Source organism: Fukomys damarensis, unplaced genomic scaffold (genome assembly GCF_012274545.1).
Source record: "Fukomys damarensis isolate Sample0158 unplaced genomic scaffold, DMR_v1.0_HiC HiC_scaffold_2, whole genome shotgun sequence".
Taxonomy (NCBI): Eukaryota; Metazoa; Chordata; class Mammalia; order Rodentia; family Bathyergidae; genus Fukomys; species Fukomys damarensis.
In genome coordinates, this window is record NW_022900914.1 from 60,202,551 (window position 1) to 60,223,280 (window position 20,730).

At 38.8% G+C, this 20,730-nt stretch overlaps 1 protein-coding gene across 2 annotated transcripts in view; it reads right to left on the reverse strand.

Moving 5' to 3' along the window:
- Polr1a (RNA polymerase I subunit A) overlaps positions 1-20,730 on the reverse strand; it is a 95,925-nt gene that overhangs the window by 38,394 nt on the left and 36,801 nt on the right. For both annotated transcript variants that reach the window (XR_780520.3, XM_010625676.3), the window contains exons 14-18: positions 18,376-18,567; positions 5,164-5,313; positions 4,245-4,428; positions 1,220-1,302; positions 948-1,106 (exon numbers count right to left, since the gene is read on the reverse strand). Coding sequence is in view for 1 of the 2 variants with exons in the window: in XM_010625676.3 (XP_010623978.1) it covers positions 948-1,106; positions 1,220-1,302; positions 4,245-4,428; positions 5,164-5,313; positions 18,376-18,567 (768 nt within the window). In the remaining variant the exon portion in view is untranslated. The remainder of the gene's footprint in view (positions 1-947; positions 1,107-1,219; positions 1,303-4,244; positions 4,429-5,163; positions 5,314-18,375; positions 18,568-20,730) is intronic.

Here is a 20,730-nt window from a genome sequence, read left to right on the forward strand (position 1 = left end):
TTGGAAGAAAAACATTTAAAGTGATGCCCCTGTGAACTGGTACACAGTAGACCACCAATCTCCAAACCATGTCCACATTTACCAGCCTACTGTGGAGCACCAAGGGTGAACCTTGCCTTGGTTCCAGGACCAGCTCCACAGGGGCAGCCTGGGAAGGAAGTGGAAGGAAGAGGAGAGTTGGGGGACAAGAAGCCATTCTGAGATGTTTCTGGAGACAACTCCCCACCTCTAAAATTTCAGTCAGCCCCGTGGTGCTGGGAAGGCTCCTCTGACAAAAGCTCTCAAGGATGGGATGCCTACCAAAGAGAGGTCTGTCTGCTTAGAAGTCAAAGGGACACTGCAAGCCATGTGAGAGGCCCCCACAGACAAAATTACTTTGTTGACTGTTGGCTCTACTGCCTCCTCTGGCTGGACCTCAAGGCCTAGAAGGTAGAGTGAAGGCCAGGTTGGCTCCTCCACGCCAAAGAACAGTGAGCCCTAGCTAGGCCTGCTTCCAGGTGAGGACACCCAAGCACAGACTGGTGGGTTATGTCACTTGCCCATTAAGTAAAAAGCACAAACAGGATTTGAAGCCAGGCTTCACTCCTGACTCAGCTACATTAACAACAGTGGTGTTTTTGGCCCTTCATTTTCCTTGTCCAGCTATAGCAGTCCCGTGGGAAAGACCATTTTCTTCAGCCCTTTCATGCAGTCACTCTACAATAAAAGCATTTAAAAAGAAAAACAGTGCAAAGCATTTCCAGAACCTAACTGGGTGAGGGAATGAGGCCCCTGAAAGCTATTCAAAATGATGGATTCTACAGAGCCCACCCCAAATCGAACCTGGTAAACTGTTGTAAAGCTAAAGTACTCCAAATATTCTTCGATGAAAATTTAAAAAAAAAAATTTTTTTTTTTTAAATCTGTATTCAAAAGGTGGAGATAAGTGAATGTACTGACAGGCTAACCTTGTTAATCTCATTGCTGTAATGGTTCACTTCCTCCTTGAACTTCAGATCGATCACATTAAAATCCCTCTGGTCTTTGCCCAGATGGGCATCCTGCCATTTCCCTCGGATCTCATCACATGATGCAGTTTCTGGCAGGTTTAACGCAGCCCTGACAGCCTAGAATGAAAAGAACACATCACAGGCTGCAGTGAAATGAACAGGGTGTGTGTCTCTTTCTGCAGGACACTTGATGCTCCTACAGAGGGCCACATCTCCCAGCCTTTCCTTACTCGGGGCCCACAATGGGTTGATTCTTCAATGATCTGATGTCTTGTCTCATCCGCCTTTGGCATCACCAAAATGTCTTCCATGCCTGTGAAGTGAAACAGATAAGCTCAGAGAGAACTAGACCTGACTTCCCTAGACTGTAAGCTTCATAATATGAAGGCCCAAAGTACAGAGCCACACACACATGTAGGAAGCACTAGAATGAGGAGGACGATGTTAACGTCATTATTAAGAGATTGCCAATATCTCCTTAGTGCTGACCACCACACTAACACTATAATTCCCATTTTACAAGTGATAAAGTTAAGGCTCAAAATTGAGCTACTTCCCAAAGTTATAAAGGTGGAAAGCAAGCTCAGGCCAGAATCCCAAACTTGTGCTCTTAGCCACCCAATAAACCTGTGCTGTATGAAAGGGATGCAGAAGAGATCTGGGATGAAAGCTGAGGTTAAGGAAAAAGAGGGAGAAAAGAGTATCCTACTTTGGTGGGGAGAGTACTAGGCATCGAACTTGGGACCTTGTGCTTATGAGGCAGGCGGCAGAACCACTGAGCCACATCCCCGGCCCCAAGAGTATCCTACTTTGGACTCCCAGAGGCCTTGAGTCACTAGGGGTACCACTTGCATAGCTGGATGGGTTACAGGCTCACAAAAAGGCTGGAGCCCGGGTAACAGGGACCATCACTGCGGGCTCCTCAGTGTTGCCTCAGGAAGATGAAAGCCTGGCTTGCTTCAGTTAAGTGTGTACTCTGGCTCTAAGGGTTGAAGAATTGCTCACCTTGGGCAGTATTATGTCTAACCACTTTATCCACATATTATTGCCTCTATCTGTGAGTGCTACAGGACTTGAGTCCTTCAGCCAAGATCTGGGCAGGAAAGCAAACAGTATTTTCAAAAGCTGGGGCTATCATATGAAATTCCCATGGCATTCACTGGGAAAGGAAGTCACAATCATCAAAGCAGACCCAGCCATGGGCTTACCTCTAGGTCACTTGCTGTCCTCTGTAGTGACACCCTCTGCCTAAGAAGGGCTGGAATGAAGTCAGCCTCACTAGCCTGCTCTCCCCTTGGAGCCTATCCCCAGTTTGGCCTTGCTGTCTACCCAAGCCATGCCACACCACATCAAACTGTCCCTGCACTCAGGGGCCAATGTGTCTCTGTACTACAAGCTAAGCAGAACTGTATGCATCACTGCTGGGGCTTCACTGTGAGGAGGGTAGGGCTCTCCGAGTTTTTTCTAGTTAGCAGAGGTGTTTGTGTTACTCTATGTCACCATTTGAAACTGATTTACAGTGTGAAGTTCTAAGTCTTCACATTTCACTCTCTTTGGTTACCCTGTGGGGACCCTAGTGTAGGTCCCAACAGGAAGTGGGCAATCAGGCCCATTCCAGGAATCAGGATGTAGAATATAAATTTTAGCCCCAAACAGACTGGTAATTTATTAATTCCTATCCCGATAAAATAATTAAGATTTATATGTGAAGGTGTTTCTGCAAGGGTACTCAACCCAGTAATAATGTGAAGACTCATAAGCAGCCTAAATATTGGGGAAAAAAAACTTGGATTTGTACTGAACATATACAGACCTTTTTTCTTGTCATGATTCCCTATACTCAGTTTAGCAACTACTTACATAGTTTTTGGTACTATAATTTAGAGATAATCTAAATATGTGGGAAGATGTATGCAGGTTCTGTGCAAATACTATACAACACTTTATATAAAGGACTTGAGCATCTTTGGATTTTGTTACCTGTGTGTGGGGGGGTGCTGTAGGCAATCTCCTCTAACACTGAGAAACAAACGAACACCCTCTTAAATAGAATAATCTGACGTCACCAGACATAGGGATGTAGGTTTGTATTAGCTGACCAGAAAAACATTTTTAAATACATTTGGAAATGGAGTTTGTGGAGAAATAGATTACAAAACAGTATGTAGTAAAAAATTAGGAAATATGCACATCAAATTGACACTAGTGGATAATACACCAAATGGATTCTGGTTTAAAAATCTTTGTACTTTTTCACTTTCCCAGAATTAAAAATATTATACGATTTAAAGTAGAACAAAATGTAACACATTGGGGTATGGTGGCAAAGGCCTGTGATCCCAGCACTATGGAGGCTATGGCAGGTGGATCATAAATTTAAATCTAATCAGGGCATCTTAGTGAGAACTTGTCTCAAAATAAAAAGGACTATGGACAAAGCTGAGGGCCAAGGCCCTGGTATCACCACTACCTGAAAAAAAAAAAAAAGTAATACAGGTCCTGCTGCAGGCCAATAACCCAGCTCCCACTATGGCAGGCCTATGGACTTCAGGGTGGGATTCCCACTGTCTATGTGCAGGCAAGCCCATCAAGCAGAGCCTCATTTTCCCCATTCATGATCTCACAGATTAGACAGTACTTCCATGCCCTGAGGTAAATCCTCAACAAACACCATCTCCCTCATAGAACCATGCAGAAGGGCCCACATACCCAGGGGTGGAGAGTAGGCCCTTGGCAAATTTTCCAATGCCAATCTCACCCAGTGCAGAGAAAAACAGCATACTGTTTTCTGTACTTATCACAACTCCCTAAATTTTGTGTTCTCACCACCAGGGAGCAAACAAGGGATTTCCTCTTCCCACTTTAGAATCCCCTGACTGCTCTGCCCCAACAATGTTTTCAAAGTGTTGAAGCTGCCCACCATGCCAGAGAAGCAGGGGCACCTCTGAAAACAGGGAAATTCCTCTGTGGGTGGGGAGGGCCCAGGGAATTCCAGAGGTTGCTTGCAGGAGGGATAGGGGTCTTCTACACGAGGATCAGAATCAGTGTGAGGGACAGAAAACTGAAGCGGGTATTGACACAGGGACAGGATAGAAATGGAGATGGAGAGAGTGGCTCTGCACCATCAAGAGGGAGGAAACCCTGGCTGAGGAGGGTTAGGGGACAGCATGAGAAGTAGCGAGGCCAGATGCCTTCAGAGAAATCTGGTTGCTCCCCAAAGATCAGCAGAGCAGGGGCTAAGAGCCCCACACTCACCCAAGGTGAAGCCTCTGTAGAGCTGCAGGTAGGCAGTGAAAAGTCGAGCCAGGCAGGTAAGGACCCTGCCGCTGGTCTCACCCCCATAGATCTCATAACAGCAGTGGACCAGGCCATAGGCAGAGCTCCCATAGTGCGCCTTGTCCAGCACTCCACAGAGCAGCTCCCCTTCCCTGATGATCACCTGTGTGGGGAAAGGCCATCAATACTGGGCTGCAGGCGATGCCTCCCAAGGGAGCCACACTGCCTACCTCAATTTGCATTAACCTCACTGTGTTTATTCTTCTAGCGGCCTATCCTTCTGACTGGCCTTTGATCCTTCTTGGAAAGAAGCAGGGAATACGTGAAACTAATTACTTATTTTTCAAATAAAGGAGATGAATACACACAGCCCAACTGTTCTTAATTTCATTTTCAGGGACTACAACATCTCTCTTCTATGTCTTCCTGCTCCCCTCTCCCCACTCTCCTACTTATCCTGGAAGTCAATTGCCCTTGATTAAGACCTCATGAATAAGAACACAGGTATGACTTTGTAACTTTGGCCTAGGACTCCCTCCACTGCATCCTGGAGTAAGTCAATAATTGCTGTAAGGCTTGAACTTGTATTTTCACAGAACAACATTAACTAGAAACTAATTAAATAAAAAGAACTTCTACTTACATAATGCAGCAAGCATTAACCATATGATTTATAAAAGAAAAGAAAGTAGCAGCTTTAGGTCTAAATGCAGAATCCATTATAACCCCGCTACAGGGCTCAGATGGGAGATCAACCCTGACCTTTCCTAGACAAAAGAAGACACCATCTTTGCAACAAAACCCTGCCTCTTCTGAGATATAGCACCAGCTTCTGTTAGTGTGTCTCCATTTTGGTCTCTGTCTATAATTGGGTTAGAAGTCAGCTGTGCAGCCTTACCTGGGACTCGCACATCAAGTCAGGGTTAAAGTTGGGAACAGGCCGAGGAGTTCCCTGTACCCAGGCTTTTCCAGGGATTTTTGACTTTCCAGTTAAGTTCAGTGGGAAGTAGTCTTCTGGGATTATGTTTATCAGCAGTGTAGACACAACCTAAAGAGGGGGGAAAAAAAAAGGACAAGCTGATGTCAAGAAAAGAAGCTGAGGACTAGAATTTCTCTTAGGACCTCCTATCCCACAACACCATTCCCGATGGTTTCAGGTAGAATAGGAGACAGATCCACCTGCATAGGCTAAGTCAATCTTGGTATTTACTTAAATGAATTAGGAGTGGAAAGAAAAACACTAGTGAACACTTCACTGGGATTTTCACTCCTGAAATAAGTGCATCTTAAAGTGAACAATCCCCTAGACTTGAATTCCTGAATATTCCAAAGGAAGGCAGGAAAACAAGCAAATTGCTATGGGGTCAAAATAAAGAAATGTCTGAGTATATGGTTAAGAAGGCAAAGAGTTAACAAGGTTGGGAGAAATGATGGGGTTCATTGCCCCTGCTATCTAGATGCCTGCAGTGAGCCCCAACATAACACCAATCAATCCCTAAGTAAAGTGGGAGGCTGAAGAGCCAGAAAACCCACTCTTAAGCTATACAGCCAAGAGAACAAAAAGGGATAAACAAAATATGGAGTATCTGTAGAATACAGCATTATTCAGCTATAAAAAGGAATGAACTGCTATTATTATATGCTATAGCACAAATAAGCCTTGAAAACATTATACTAAATAAAAAGTAAGAAAAGACCATATATTATATGATATCATTTACATGAAATGTCCAAATTAGGCAAATTAACAGACAAAAATGATGCCAGGGGATGAGGGAAGGGAGGAATTGGGGTTGACTCATAACAGATAACACAGTTTCTTTGTGGGGTGGTAGAAATGTTCTGGAATTAGTGCTGATGGTTGTACATCATAATACAGTTAAAATATACTAAAAATACTGAATAAAACACCTAAAATTTCATTTAAATATGGATTGTACCTCAATAAAAAAATAAGGGAGTCAGATAAGATGGTTGGAGATCCCTTCCTGCACCAACACTCTAGAAGTATAAAATGTACTTCTCAATAATAAACTATATCAGGGAGAAAAGATCAAGTTTTAAAATGTGAAAGGAAGCAGTATCTATGAGAATTATAAAATATTTTATATAAGAAGCCTGTACTGAATTTTTAAAATATTTAAAAAATTAAATGGATTTCTTTTAAGAAAGTTTTGATGAACACAGAGGCAAAAATACTTAATAATATGCTGGCAAACAGAATGCAACGAATCATAAAAAAGATTATAGATGGCCGGGGATTTAGCTCAGTGGCACTGTGCCTGCTTTGCAAGTGCAAGGTTCGATCCCCAGTAAAAAAAAAAAAAAAAAAGATAATACATGATGACCAAGGAGGCTTCATCCAAGGGATGCAAGGATGACTGAACATGCACAAATCAATAAATGTAAGCAAAATGAAAATGTAATATATCATATACACAGAAGCAAAGCAAAAGTCACATGAGCAACACAATAGATGCAAAAAAGGCCAATGACAACATCCAACAACCATTTATTATAAAAACCCTAAAGAACATAAGTACAGAGGGATATTATCTCAATCTAATAAAATTATGACAAGCATACCCCCAACATCATATTACATGCAGAAAAACTGAAGCTTTCCTCCAAAATCAAGAACAAGACAAGGATGTCTATTATCACCACTTCTGTTCAAATCATTAGCCAGAGCAATTAGATAAGAGAAAGAAATAAGGGATATGTTATAGGACCGGAAGAAGTCAAATGGTCATTATCTGAAGATGACATGATCCTCTACATAGGAGGCCCCCCCAAATCCTGCCAAAAGACTCCTAGAATTAATAGCCAAATTCAGCAATGTAGCACAATAAAAAAAATCAACACACAAAAATCAACAGCATTCCTATAAACCAATAATGAACTCACTGGAGAAAGGAATTAGGGAAACAATACCTTTTCAATAGCATCAAGAAAAATTAAATACTTAGAAATTAACCTAACCAAGGAAGGAAAAGACCTCTACAGTTCTCTGAAAAAGGAGATAAAGGAGGACATTAGAAAATGGAAAGCCAGGTGTGGTGGCACATGATTGTAATTCTAGCACTCAGGAGGTTGAGGCAGGAGAACCACTGTGAACTGGAGGTCAGCCTAGACTATGTAATGTCTCAAAAACAACAAAAAGAAAATAGAAAACTATCCCTTGTTTCTGGATAAGCAGAACAACAGTCAAAATAACCATATTGCCAAAGGGATACATAAACTTCATGTAATCTCAGTTAAAATACCAATAGCATTCATCAAGGAACTAGGGAAAAGTCCTAAAATTCATACAGAACAAAAAGAGACCCAGAATAACAAGCACAATTCCAGGGAACGAAAGCAAAGCAAGAGACATCACAATCCCAGATTTCAAATTATATTACAAAGCAACAGTGATAAATACAATGTGGTACTGGCACAAAAATACACATGTGGTTCAATGGAACACACTAGAGGATGCAGGAACAACCCTAGGCACATCAACTATCAATCTTTTTTTGTTTTTGGTACTGGGGATGAACTCAGGACCTTGCTCTTTTGAGGCAGACTCAATGCCACAGAGTTAAATTCTAAGCTCTTCAACTATCAATCTCCGATTAAGCCAAAAACATAATGAAGCAAAGACAGCTTCTTTTATAAATGATGCTGGGAAAACTGGCTATCCACACACCGAAGATTTAAGCTACACCCATACACCTCACCAAGTACTAAAACAAAATCAAAATGGATCAAAGACATAAAATATTAAAACAGAAAGTTAATCTGCTGGAATATAAAATAGGTGAAACTTTTGAAGACATCGGCATAGGCAAAGACTCTGAACAGAACCCCAACAGCACAGAAAATAACATCAAGAATCAACAGATGGGAACATATCAAATTAAAAAGCTTCTGCCCCTCAAGAACCACCAACAGAATGAAGAGACAGCTTATGCAATTGGAAACAATTTTTGCTACTCTTTGGACAGAGGACTAATATCTAGAACACACAAAAACTTACTCCCCCAAATAAAAGACCCAATCAAAAAATGAAACAGACACTTCTCAGAAGTACAACTGGCCAATAAATACATGAAAAAATGTTCAACATGTCTGGCAGTTACAAAAATGCAAATTAAAACAATAATGATATTCTATCTTACTTCAGAAAGAATGGCTATCATTAAAAAAATCAAATACTGGATCAGGGATTTAGCTCAGTGGTTCTGCTGCCTGCCTTGCAAGTGCATGATCCCAAGTTTGATCCCCAGTACAAAATAAATAAATACATACATACATAGATACATACATACCAAATACTAACCTAAAAAAATGAATGCAAACTACTGTAATCATATGGAAATCAGTATGGTGAGTCCTCAAAAACTAAAAATAGAAATTCCATTTGACCCAGCCATTCCCCTTCTAAGTATCTTTCCAAAAGGGTTAAAGATTTCATATTACAGTGATTTATATATACCCATATTGATATCAAGCAGCTCAATAATAGCTACATCTTGAAAGTGGCCCATTTGTCCATTAACAGATGAATGGATAATGAAAATGAGGTATGTATATACAATGGAATACTACTCTGTCATTTAAATTCATTTAAAAGATATACCCATGAGGGCTGGGGATTTTTCGCTCAGTGGTGTTGCTGCCTGCCTTACAAGCACAAGGTCCCAAGTTTGATTCCCGGTACCAAAAAAAAAAGTATACCCATGAAAGTAAGCTACTATGCACACAAACAGGTTAGAACAGTAAAAGCCAGGTAAAAATCTAAATGCCTACTAATAGAAGGACAGTTACACCAATTACAATGTATTCACATCACTGAATACAACACAGGAAAAGTGGAAGGGAATGAGATGGGTCTACATGTTCAGACATACACGTGCCCAGACTACAGCAGTGGAAGGGATTAAGTCACAAAGCAATTACACAAAAAGTTTCTATCTAGCTAGCACATGAGAACAGTTAGGCAAACTTCTTGTCATATTTGGGATATGTAAAAAATAGACTGCTTTTCAGCAATGAGGAGAAAGGGAATCTCTCTCTCTGTAATATATGGAATGTATTTGAATCCTGATTCAGAGGGGAAAAAAAGAAGAAAATATAATCTACCAATAGAATGCAGATATTACCTCACATGTCCCATTTCCATCACAGCCTTCTCTTTCCTCTGAAAGTAACCATTCTCTTGGACTTTTAAAGTAATCATATCCTTGGCCTTAATGGTTTTACCACCCAAAGATGCACCCAAAGACAGTCTAGTTTAGTCCTGACCACTTAGAAGGAGTTTTTATGTCTCTTAAGTCTCGATCGATAGCTTTCCCCTTCGCCTCTTTCTTTTCCTTATAATTTATCTTTTGAAGAATCTAGCACATTTGTCCTATAGTCCTATAGTCCTCTGGTCTAGGCACTGTTTTGTGGTACTAGGGACTGAACCCAGGGCCTTTTGTACTGCATATCTTTATATGCACCTTAACATACTCCTCCCCATCCTGTATTTTCTGAAAACTGGTAACTGGATGCAGAAGTTTGACTAGATTCAGCTTCCTCCCCTTTGGCAATGCTATGGGGTATGCTTCTTATTTATTTATTTATTTATTTATTTATTTATTTATTTATTTTTGAAGAAGGAGAACTTTTCATAGACTGTGGGTGGAAATGTAAATTAGGGAACCCATTATGAAAAACAGCATAGATGTTCCTAACAGACACACACACACACACACACACACACACACACACACACACCTAGAAATAGAAACATCATGAGATTCAGCTACCCAATATCCAAAGGCAAAGGAATCTCTATGTCAAAGAGCTATCTGCACGCCTATGTTTATTGCAACACTATTGACAATGGACAAGATATGGAATCAATCCAGATGTCCATGGATGAATGAGTAGATAACGAAAATGTGGTATATGTACACAATATTATCCAGTATAAGGCAGAATAAAAGCCTGTCATCTGCAGAACACTGATGAGTATGGATGACATTATATACTAAATGAAATAAACCAGGCACAAAAGGGATAATACCACATTTCTCACTTATTTGCGGAAGCCAAAAAAGTGAGTTTCATAGAATAGGGAGTACAATAGAAGTTACCAGAGGTTGAGAAGAGTAAGGAAGTTGGAGAGAAAATGATTAATGTGTACAAGGGTGCAGTTGGACAGGAGGAATAAGTGTTTCACAGATGGTAGGGCAACTATGGTTGGAAATAATTGATTGTGTATTCCAAAATATCCGCTAGGGAGGATTTTGAATGTTCCCATCACAAAGAAATGATAAATGTTTGAGGTGGTGGACATTTCTATTACCTTTATCTGATCAGTCTTTATCTGATTTGTATATATGAATACAAATACCATACTGTACCTCATAAATTAAATAATTATTGAATATCAACTAAGAAAAAAGAAAACACTAAAGAAAATAGAGCCCAACTGATTGTAGTCAGAAAAACAAAACAAAAACAAAAAAACCCAGCTTGATATAATAGCATTCTTTTTGGAGGAGCTGTTAGTTCACTGAAAATAAGCAATCTCACAGACTAGACAAAACTGAAGTACATGTGCCTGATAATGAGAAAAATGTATGTTTCAAGTACTAGGATGTCACGGTGATTTTTTAATACAAGTTTAAAATGTAGCCTTTGGAATAAAGTAGTTGTAAATAGTGAAGGGAGGAGGGGGTGAAGGGAAGGCAGGGGTGAGGGGAAAAATGAGAACCAAGGCCTGTCATGTAAAGGTACAAGATCCCAATGATGAATGTAACTGTACTATATACCTAAAATGTACCAATAATCTCAACAAGGAAAAAAATATAAAATTTAACCTTGGTTCATTTTTTTTGAGCAGAGGATGGTATAATATGATTCCATTCTAATTTATTTTTTATAAGACTACATAAACACACACAAAATGGAGCTGGGGATGGAGGGATTTTCTCCTTTGACATTTTTGCATTTTTATTTAACAAGAAGCATGTATTACTTCTATAGTTTAAAAAATGTAAAGGGCAGAGATCTAGTGACAATCTGTCAAAGATAGTAAACAAAAATTAACTCCACTTCTACATATACCAACTGTAAACAATTAGAAAATTTAGTAAATAGTATTATTTTAAAAAATAATACCTAGGAACAAAACCAGTGAAACATGAGGGTGACTGAAAAATACAATGTATACTTACATTTAAAAAAATTATTATAGCAATATAAGACACACTTGTCATTAATCCTCAAAATATCCCTCCTCCCTGCTTCTTACCTCACTTTTCTTGCCACTTTTTGAAGCTATGTTTAGTTTTGCTTTTTGAAGCACTTTGGTTGTACTGTGATGGCTGCGTTAAGGTTCTGAACATTTTATGGTCATACATTTTATGGTCTTTTTGACTCTGGGGAAGAGCCAGAAGCCACATGGTGCCCAATCCAGTGAATCAGGTAAAGATAAAGATACACTATAACGCCTTTATACTGGATGGCACTTAACAGCCATATTCACCATATTTTTCTTTCTTTCCTTTTTTTGGGGCAGGGGGAACAGGGGATCAAACTCAGGACCTTGTGTTTGCGAAGCAGGCAGTGGAACCACTAAGCTAAAACTCTGGCTTCACCGTATTTTTTATCGTAAAGACACAAAAGAAACTCCCTTTCAGAACTGTTTTAGAAAGTGGCAAGGTAAGTGTGGGATAAGTGTGCTCAAAGAAAGGGAGAAAATTTTGAGGGGATTAAGGGCAATGTGCCTTTAATGTAATGTTTTAAAACACTGATTGTATTTTTCCATCATCCCTTGCTGTCCAAGACTGGGCAGCCCCATTACTTTGGGCTCTGGTGAGGACACCAGATAGAAATGGCAGAGAGTGTGTGGCACAGCAAACTGACCACATCACAAGCCAAGAAGCAAATGAATGAAGAATGAATATCCTGAAACTCAAGTCCCCTCAAGAACATGCCTTCAATGACTTAAGGACTTCCCACTGTGGCCCACTTCTTAAAGGCAGACCTAATTTAGATAGCTAATATCAGGTCCCTGGAGACCAGGTTTTAACATATGGACCTTTGGGGTGATACTACCCATACTCTAGCATAATTCAATCTAATAACAATCCTAGCAGATATATCCAAGACATTTTTGAAAAATAACAAAGCTGGAAACTTGCTTTATGAAGTCCAATTTAATATAAAGCTACAATAATTAAGACAGTGAAGTACTGGTGCAATGGAACCAAAAGAATAGAGTCCTGAAACAGAGCCATACATGTAACAGCTACTTTATTTATCACACAGGAGACACCAAAGGGCAGTGGAGGAATGGGCTGTTAAATGATGTTGTATTAACTGAAGATTCACAGGGAATCTTCACCTTTTACCTCACTTCATACATATCTGAAAAAAATTGTCCCCAGGCAGAAAAAAGACCCAAGCATGAAAGCTAAAACAATAAAGCTCTTAATGACACAGGACAATACCTTCAGGATCTAGGGGGCATGGAAATAATTCTTATATATAGGACTGAGTACAAAAGGCAAAAAGTAAGGAATTGTGTTATATTAAGAAAAAGAACAGATCATTAGAAAATGGTATTAGGTAACAGAACGAAAAGGTTAGTCATCAAGTAAAAGGTATTTGCAATCCACATATCTGGCTCTTACATGGGGCTAGGGGTATAGCTCAATGGTAGGGCATGTGCTTAGCATGTGCAAGGACCTGCATTCAATTCCCAGCACCAAATCCACCTCTTTCCCAAACAAACCGCTTATTTATCAATAAGAAAATGGTATATAATAGAAAACAGACAAAAGACTTGAATAGGTACTTCACAAAAGATGATATCCAAATGGGCAATAAGCATTAAGAAGAGTTGCTCAATCTCTACCGTCATTAAAGAAATGCAAATTAAGATGCTAAGAAGCAACTGTATACTCATCCAAAAAGCTAAAAGTAAATAAATAGACCAAAACCAAGAACAAAATACAACAATAATATTACGTTCTACTGAGGATAAGGAGCAACCAGAACTCTCATGTCCTACTGGTAGAAGTATGTATGACAGCAAGCATTTTAGAAAACTATTAAACTATCAAAGTGAACATATGTCTTAAGACCTAACAATCCCAGTCCTACCTCATGGTATTAGCCCAATGAAATTGTGTGTGTGTGTGTGTGTGTGTGTGTGTGTGTGTATAATTAGTGCCATATATATGTTCCATAAAAGACATGTACAATACTGTTCATAGTAGCTCTATTTGTAATAGCCAACTGAAGACAATCCAAATGTCCACTAATAGTAAAATGAATAAAGATGGCATATTCATAGATTGGAATGTTACAAAGCAATTAAAATGAATAAATTGTTATATTGATGACATGAGTGACTCATACAGATATGATTTACTATATGATTCTACTTATATAAAGTTTAAGAAAAGCTAAAACTTAGTTCTACATAGTGTTGGAATTCAGACTAGTGGTTAACTTTGGGGAGAGGTGGTAAGTGGGAGAGGGCATGAAAGGAGTGCTGGTGACATTCTACTTTCTGAGCTAGGGGAGTTTTCAAAGGTGTATCTACCTTGTGAACATTCACTGAGCTGTACACATAGGATCTATAGTGGCCGACAAGTCCTTTCTTTGCATGCTCTTTCAACAGATGACAGGAGGCCCCGATTCATACAAAAAACGAAAAGTATAATATGTCCTGGAAAAAGAGACTAAGACTTCATTTCTAGGATAGTCGAAATAAATTTCCTAGATTCTTCCTTTCCTGATTCTAAACATGCCTTTTCCCTATAGAACCAGACTGAGCCACTAAGCAAATTCCTGTGCACCACAGTCATTCTTGCCCTTTTCACCTATTTGCAAAGGAACAGCCTGCATCAACCTTTGGGAAAAAGTGAAAAATCTTAACAATGCCAGAAGTAAAACCCAAGTTTGTTTTCTAATATTATTTACCCAGAAATATTAAAAATGAAAAAGAGGACCAAGGATTTAGCTCAGTGATTCTGGTGCCTGCTTTACAAGTAAGTAAAGGACCCGAATTCGATCACCGGTGCCAAAAAGAAAAGAAAAAAACAAAAGCTTCTAAAAAAACAAAACAAAACAAAACAAATGATACTTAACATTAAACAATTCTTTTGACTTTTTTTTGTGGTACCGGGGATTGAACTCAGGTCCTTCACTTGCGAGGCAGGCCACCAAACCGCTGAGCTAAATCCCCAGCCTTCTTTTGACTTTTTAATGCCAAACATTTTAATATGGTTATAGCTTTGATTACACAGAATTGTGTGGTCTACTTCTCTTTTAGCATTATGTCAGGGCACCTGTCCACATTGTCACTTGGCCTTGAAAAACTATCATTCTTAATTGCTATGTAATATCTTAGCAAACAAATGTGCCAAAATTTACTTTGCTCTGATCTTGAGTAACCTGTGTCTTTATAAGATTCAACCACTATAAACCATTATATAAACTGTCTTTTCAAGTAGTTTATTTTTTCTTTAGGCTAAATTCCCAGAACAAAGGGAATAACCATACATATGGCCACAGATACATATTCTTTGGTTCTGTTTTGAGCATCCTACTTTGTTTAAAAATACTGTTGAATTCCGAATACTTAATTACATAAGAAAACTAGGGTATATATATTTTTTTTATATATATATACACACACACATACACACACATACATACACCAAATCTGGCCTACCATCTGTTTTTATAAATAAAAGTTAAATTGGATCACAGCCATGCTCATTCATTTATATGTCTATCAGTGCTCTGGTGTTATAATGGCACAGTTGAATAGTTGCAACTTTATGACCAACAAAGCCAAAAATATTTACTACCTGGTTCTTTATACAGAAAAAAAAGTACCAACTATGTATAATTTTATTTTAAACTGCAAAATTTTCCGTCTATTCTGTTAAATCTACTTCTATTTCTGGTCAGGATAGACCCAATGGTGACCTTACTTACCTTCCCAGCAGAAATAACAAAAACAAATGCAACATGAATCTGTAGCAGTTTTCAAGACACTGGACATCAGCAATAAAATACAGAGATCAACAAGGATAAACAGTGGACTTGATAGTTTACCAATCGCCATTTTCAAAGCCGTAAGACAGGTCTCAATACATTTAAAGGAATGCCAGTCATCCAATGATCTTTGACCATGGTAGAATTAAAATGAAAAACCAGTAACCAATATATCTAGAAAACACTTAAAATCTAGAAGCCAAATAATGTACTTATAAGTAATTCATCGTCAAGAATATCAAAAGGGAAATTAGAATTCTACAGTGGGTAAATGTAAACATATTAAATATAATTTGTGTCATATCTCTTAAGCAGAACATAAGGGGCCTAATATATATATATATTTTTTTTTTAAAAAAATGTCTTAATACTTCAGTTCCAACCTAAAGTAACTAGAAAAAGAATAAAATGTAAATGAAAAAAGGAAGTAATAAAAATCTAAGGGAATCAATGAAATGCAAAACAAAAACAATAGAGAACAAAACAAAACAAAATTAAGAATAAAACAACTCCAGAGAACATCAAGGAACAACTGGTATCTCGGTTCACAAACTGAATTCTCTCCACAATTCTGATCACAAACTGAACTAGACAAGAACTGAATCAAATTTCCCCATAAAGTCAACATTGAACCCAACCACTGAATTTGATCTGGTTCTCTTCCAAGTAGGTTTGAGACCAGAATTGGGGAAATAATCAAGTTTGTGAACCAAGGTACCACTATAAAACACTATAAAACTAGCTCTTCGAGAGCAATAAAACTGTTACACCTAGAGGTAAACTGATCAGAAATGCAAGGAAGAAACACAAATGATCAGTGTCAAGAATGAGGGAGATGACATCACTACAGATTGGCGAGAAAGGACAATAAAGGCAAATTATGAACAACTTTGTGCCTATATTTCAACAGTCTGGGGCTCTGGAAGTAGCTTAATAATAGAATACATAGGTTCAATTTCCAGTACCACAAAAAAACAAAAAGCATGTATAAAAACTTAACAACTTAGTTGAAATGGGCAAATTCCTTGAAAAACACAACTATTAAAGCTCCTTCAAGAAGAAATCAAGCCACTGTGTTCTCTCTCTCATGGATGGCCTGCGCTCACACTGCAGGGTGCAAGTACTTCTTTTCCTCTATACTTTTACTTGACCCAAACTCACTCTGCAAAGCCTATTTTTTTCCCTATCTAATACAACTTTGCTACCATTAAAAAAGAAAAAGGAGGAAAAGGAAGAAATAATAATCAAAATGTGAATAGTACCATATCTATGTTTTGATCCATTTTGTGCTGCAATAACAAAATACTGTACCACCAACTAGGTAATTTATAAAGAACAGAAATTTATTTCTTCTCCATTGTTGGCTGAAGTTCAAAACTTGGAGTGGGAACAAGGCACGTAGCAAGGCCCTTCCTGCTGCATAATTCCATATGGAAGGGCGAAGCTTAGGTACAGATCATATAAACTGAATCTTTTAATTGTCTCTTAAAGAGCCTTTTTTTTCTTTTTCTATGCATTTCTTTTTCTGAGGTGCTGGGATCAAATTGACACATGCTAGGCAAGTACTCTACCACTGAGCTATGCACCCAGTCCAAGTTCTCACGTTTTTTTTTTTTTTTTTGGTACTGGGGATTGAACTCAGGACCTTGTGCTTGCAAGGCAGGCACAGTGCCACTGAGCTAAATCCCTGCCCCCCAAGGCCTCACTTCTTAATAGTGGACCAAGTTTCCAACATGTGATTGAGGGAACCCATTCAAACCACAGCAATTTATTTAAAAATACAAAAATTTAGTTAAAAACTTAAAATTTTATAAGCCAAGTAAAACTCTTTGTAAAGTTAAAAACAAAACAAAACAAAAAAACAAGCAAAAATCCTAAAAACTCTTCCATAAAGAAACTCTAGGCCTACACGCCTTCACTGCTAAATTCTACCAAACCTTTAAGGATGAAATAATGCCAATATTACACAAATTCTTTAAAGAAAACTGAAATAGTTCCCAACTCATTCTATAACGCCTGCTGCCTTGATAATAAAAAAAAAGATATCACAACTAAAGACCAACATTCCTCATTAACACAAATGCAAAAACCATTCAAAACAAAAATTAGCAAACAGAATTCAGTAACATATAAAAAAAGATGACCAGATGACCAGATAAGGTTTATTCCAACATAAATCTTACTAACTGAAAACCAGTCAAATCCCAGATCCACAGACTTAAGAAACTGTAGTGTCAGAAAGACCTTAGAGACAATCAACTCGAATTCCCATTATTATGGACGAGGAACCAAGATTCACTCAGCTAACTAGAAATTGACCCTTAAGGATGAACCTGGAGGCCCGCCAATAGTAAAACAACATATTTTATTGTATTTCATTATTTGGTTACCAAGTAACTACTATTTGGTTATTTTAAGGAAATATGGTGTGATGATTTGGGAGTTGAAAAGTCCTAGATTTGAATCCCAGTTCTGTCTCCAATAACTGTGGACACGTACTTTAACTTTTCTAAGTCTCAGTATTACTATTTGCTAACAGGCGATAATTAACTGCAGGTTGGTTGTGAGGATTAAATAAGATAAAGCATCTAATGTATTCAGCAAAGCAGTTGGCATATAAACATTACTATTCCAAAAACAAGGATTCTGCCTCTTGGCATTTATACGAAGGACTAAAAATTGGATTACAAGCACACCAAGTTTAAATTACAAGCAAAGAAACCATGTAACCCACTCTAGTAGACCATTCCTTGAAATTATCTAGACCTAGGGACTCCAAACAAAGGGAAAGTCAGATTGTGTGTGTGTGTGTGTGTGTGTGTGTGTGTGTGCGCGCGCATGTGCACGCGTGCATGTGTGTACTAAGGAATGAACCCGGGGCCTTCATGCTGAACTATATTCCCACACCCTCCCCTCCTTAAATTTTGAAACAGGGTCTTGCTAAGTCACCAAGTTGTCCATACCTGTGATCTTCCCACCTCAGCCTCACAGTCTACTCTTTTATTAGCAGCCTATTTCCCTTTTTTATGTACACCAGCTTCCCCCTCCCTCCAATTACCTGCTTTCCTGTCCACAGTGGAAAAGGCTTCAGGACAGCTGGAGGAAAGAGCTTCACTCGTCCCACTTTGTCTGTGAGTCCTCGGTATACCAGCTCCATATACTGTTCCCGGGTGAAAAAGCAACCCCGAATAGTCATGTTTGCACCTGAAACCATGTGATCTTGGATCAGTCCTGCTAATGGCTGCCCATCCTACAAATCAAAACAGACAAGAAAAGAAGAACAAAGACAAATTTTAAGTCACACTCTAATTCCATCTGCTTGGAAGCCACCTTTTAGCAAGAGCCTTCCCATATATCCCATCTTGTCCTGCCATGCCTACACTAGGCCTTCGCCTGGAAACAAACTGCCTCCCAAATCACATGACCAGGCTCACCACTGGCTTCTACTTTTGCCATATGCCCACTGTCCTGTATTAAAATGCTTCATGCTCACCCAGTTCCCCAAGTCTTCTCTGCTTAGTCCCATCTGGTTCTAGTTATTCCAGCAGATTTTTGGCATTTATGCATAAATTTGGTCTGGCTGCTGTTAGCTGTATTCTTGTTTTATACTTTGGTTTTATGCTTTAGTATTTCTCACACATTTCTGGCCTGGTTCTCCTGTAAATCAGTCACCCATTCAACAAATATTTATTGAGAGCCTACTGTATTCTTAGCACTGGGAAGACCTTTCTGATGAGGATGAGCCAAACAGTAAAAACATGATTAGATAAAAACACAATTACAAAACACTTTAAATGCTGTAGAAGAAAATCACAGGCTGGATCATAGATTGGCAGGGTGGTGGTCAGGATCAGTCTCTCTGAGGGGCAAAAGTACAACTGATGTCTGAGGGGTGACTTAGAGTCAGCCAGCTCAGGAAGGGAGCGGTGAAAGCACAGCTTCCTGGGCTGGGCAATGAGAGGACCTTGATGTTCATGACTGTAGAAGGAAAGAATGTCCATTATTAGTATCTCTTTACAATACTGCAAGTGGTTCAGGGTGGGCCTTTAAAAAAGACTGTTATTGGGGCTGGGGGTTTAGCTCAGTGGTTTGGTGGCCTGCCTTGCAAGAGCAAGGACCCGAGTTCAATCCCTGGTACCAAAAACAAACAAACAAACAAACAAAAAAACAAAAAAAGACTATTACCTACCAAATGCCAAAACAAGGGCTTTTACAAAAACCCCGGATTTGGTGCACACACTGATTTCGTATGATTCTTTCAGACTCTGTGCTCCTCAGACTGTTGGGACATTTTCTGTTGGGTCTGTGCGCATGGTAACAAAAGGCACACTGAAGCAAAAATAGCTATGATCACTGACCTTCTGTAGGAAGTAGTTTTGCAAACTTTTCCATGTTTATAGGAATTTGAGAAAAACCTGGGCACAGATCTAAAGACTGTTATCCTTTGATTACTTGTTAAATACTAGCCAATACTCTGGCCACATTTCATAATGAAGGCTAAAGGAACTCACAAATGCAACCACGGAGAAGCACCAGGAATTTAACCACATGTTCCAATTCAAACACTAAAAAGGTTTATGTAAAATGGTCTAATACATGGTGATGGGCTCTATGTAAACTCAAAGATTATTATTACAGATGGGCTGAAAATGTGCCATACATGTAAGGCACAATCAGATGGTACACAGTCCTTATGAAGGCTCTGAGTTATTAGCAACAGCAAAAAATTATATTCTACATTTTGTTCCAAAGATGGTCTTGCTTTGCTTGAGGGAAAAATCCAAACCAGTATCATGCATTTGACTCATCCCACAGTCTTTGGGGGCAGATACAGTTTTTTCCCCCCTTTTGTTTTGTTCCTTTAAGGAGCATAATTACCAGTTATGTGATATATTCAGTGCCTTCCCTGTGTCCAGATTCTCCCATAACTAGTAAATTAAAGAACTAAAAGTCGCTTTCAATGTAATAACCATGAATTTTAAAGAGGAATGATGACTGAATTTTTAGGGGTCTACTTAGAATTCTGAATTTCCTATTTGGATTACAAAAAAAAAATCTCTGAATAAAAACTCAAAAAAATTATCAGCTATCATATTCTACTTAATGTCACAGCAAAATGACATTAAAACTTAATGTAAGGGCCAGGGATCGAGCTCAGTGGCACTGTGCCTACATTGCAAGCATAAGGTCCTGAGTTTGATCTCTGGTACAGGGGTGGGGGAGGGATTAATATCTTTTGTCAGAATGTTTAGAGTCTATTTTGTACCTTGAATTCTCTAGCTAAATAGATGTCAGGAAACTATACCTCAAGCTTTGTTAAAAAATACTTTCCATGGGCTGGGTATTTAACTCAGTGATTCTGCCGCCTGTCTCACAAGCGCAAGGTTCAATCCCAAGTACCAAAAACAAAACA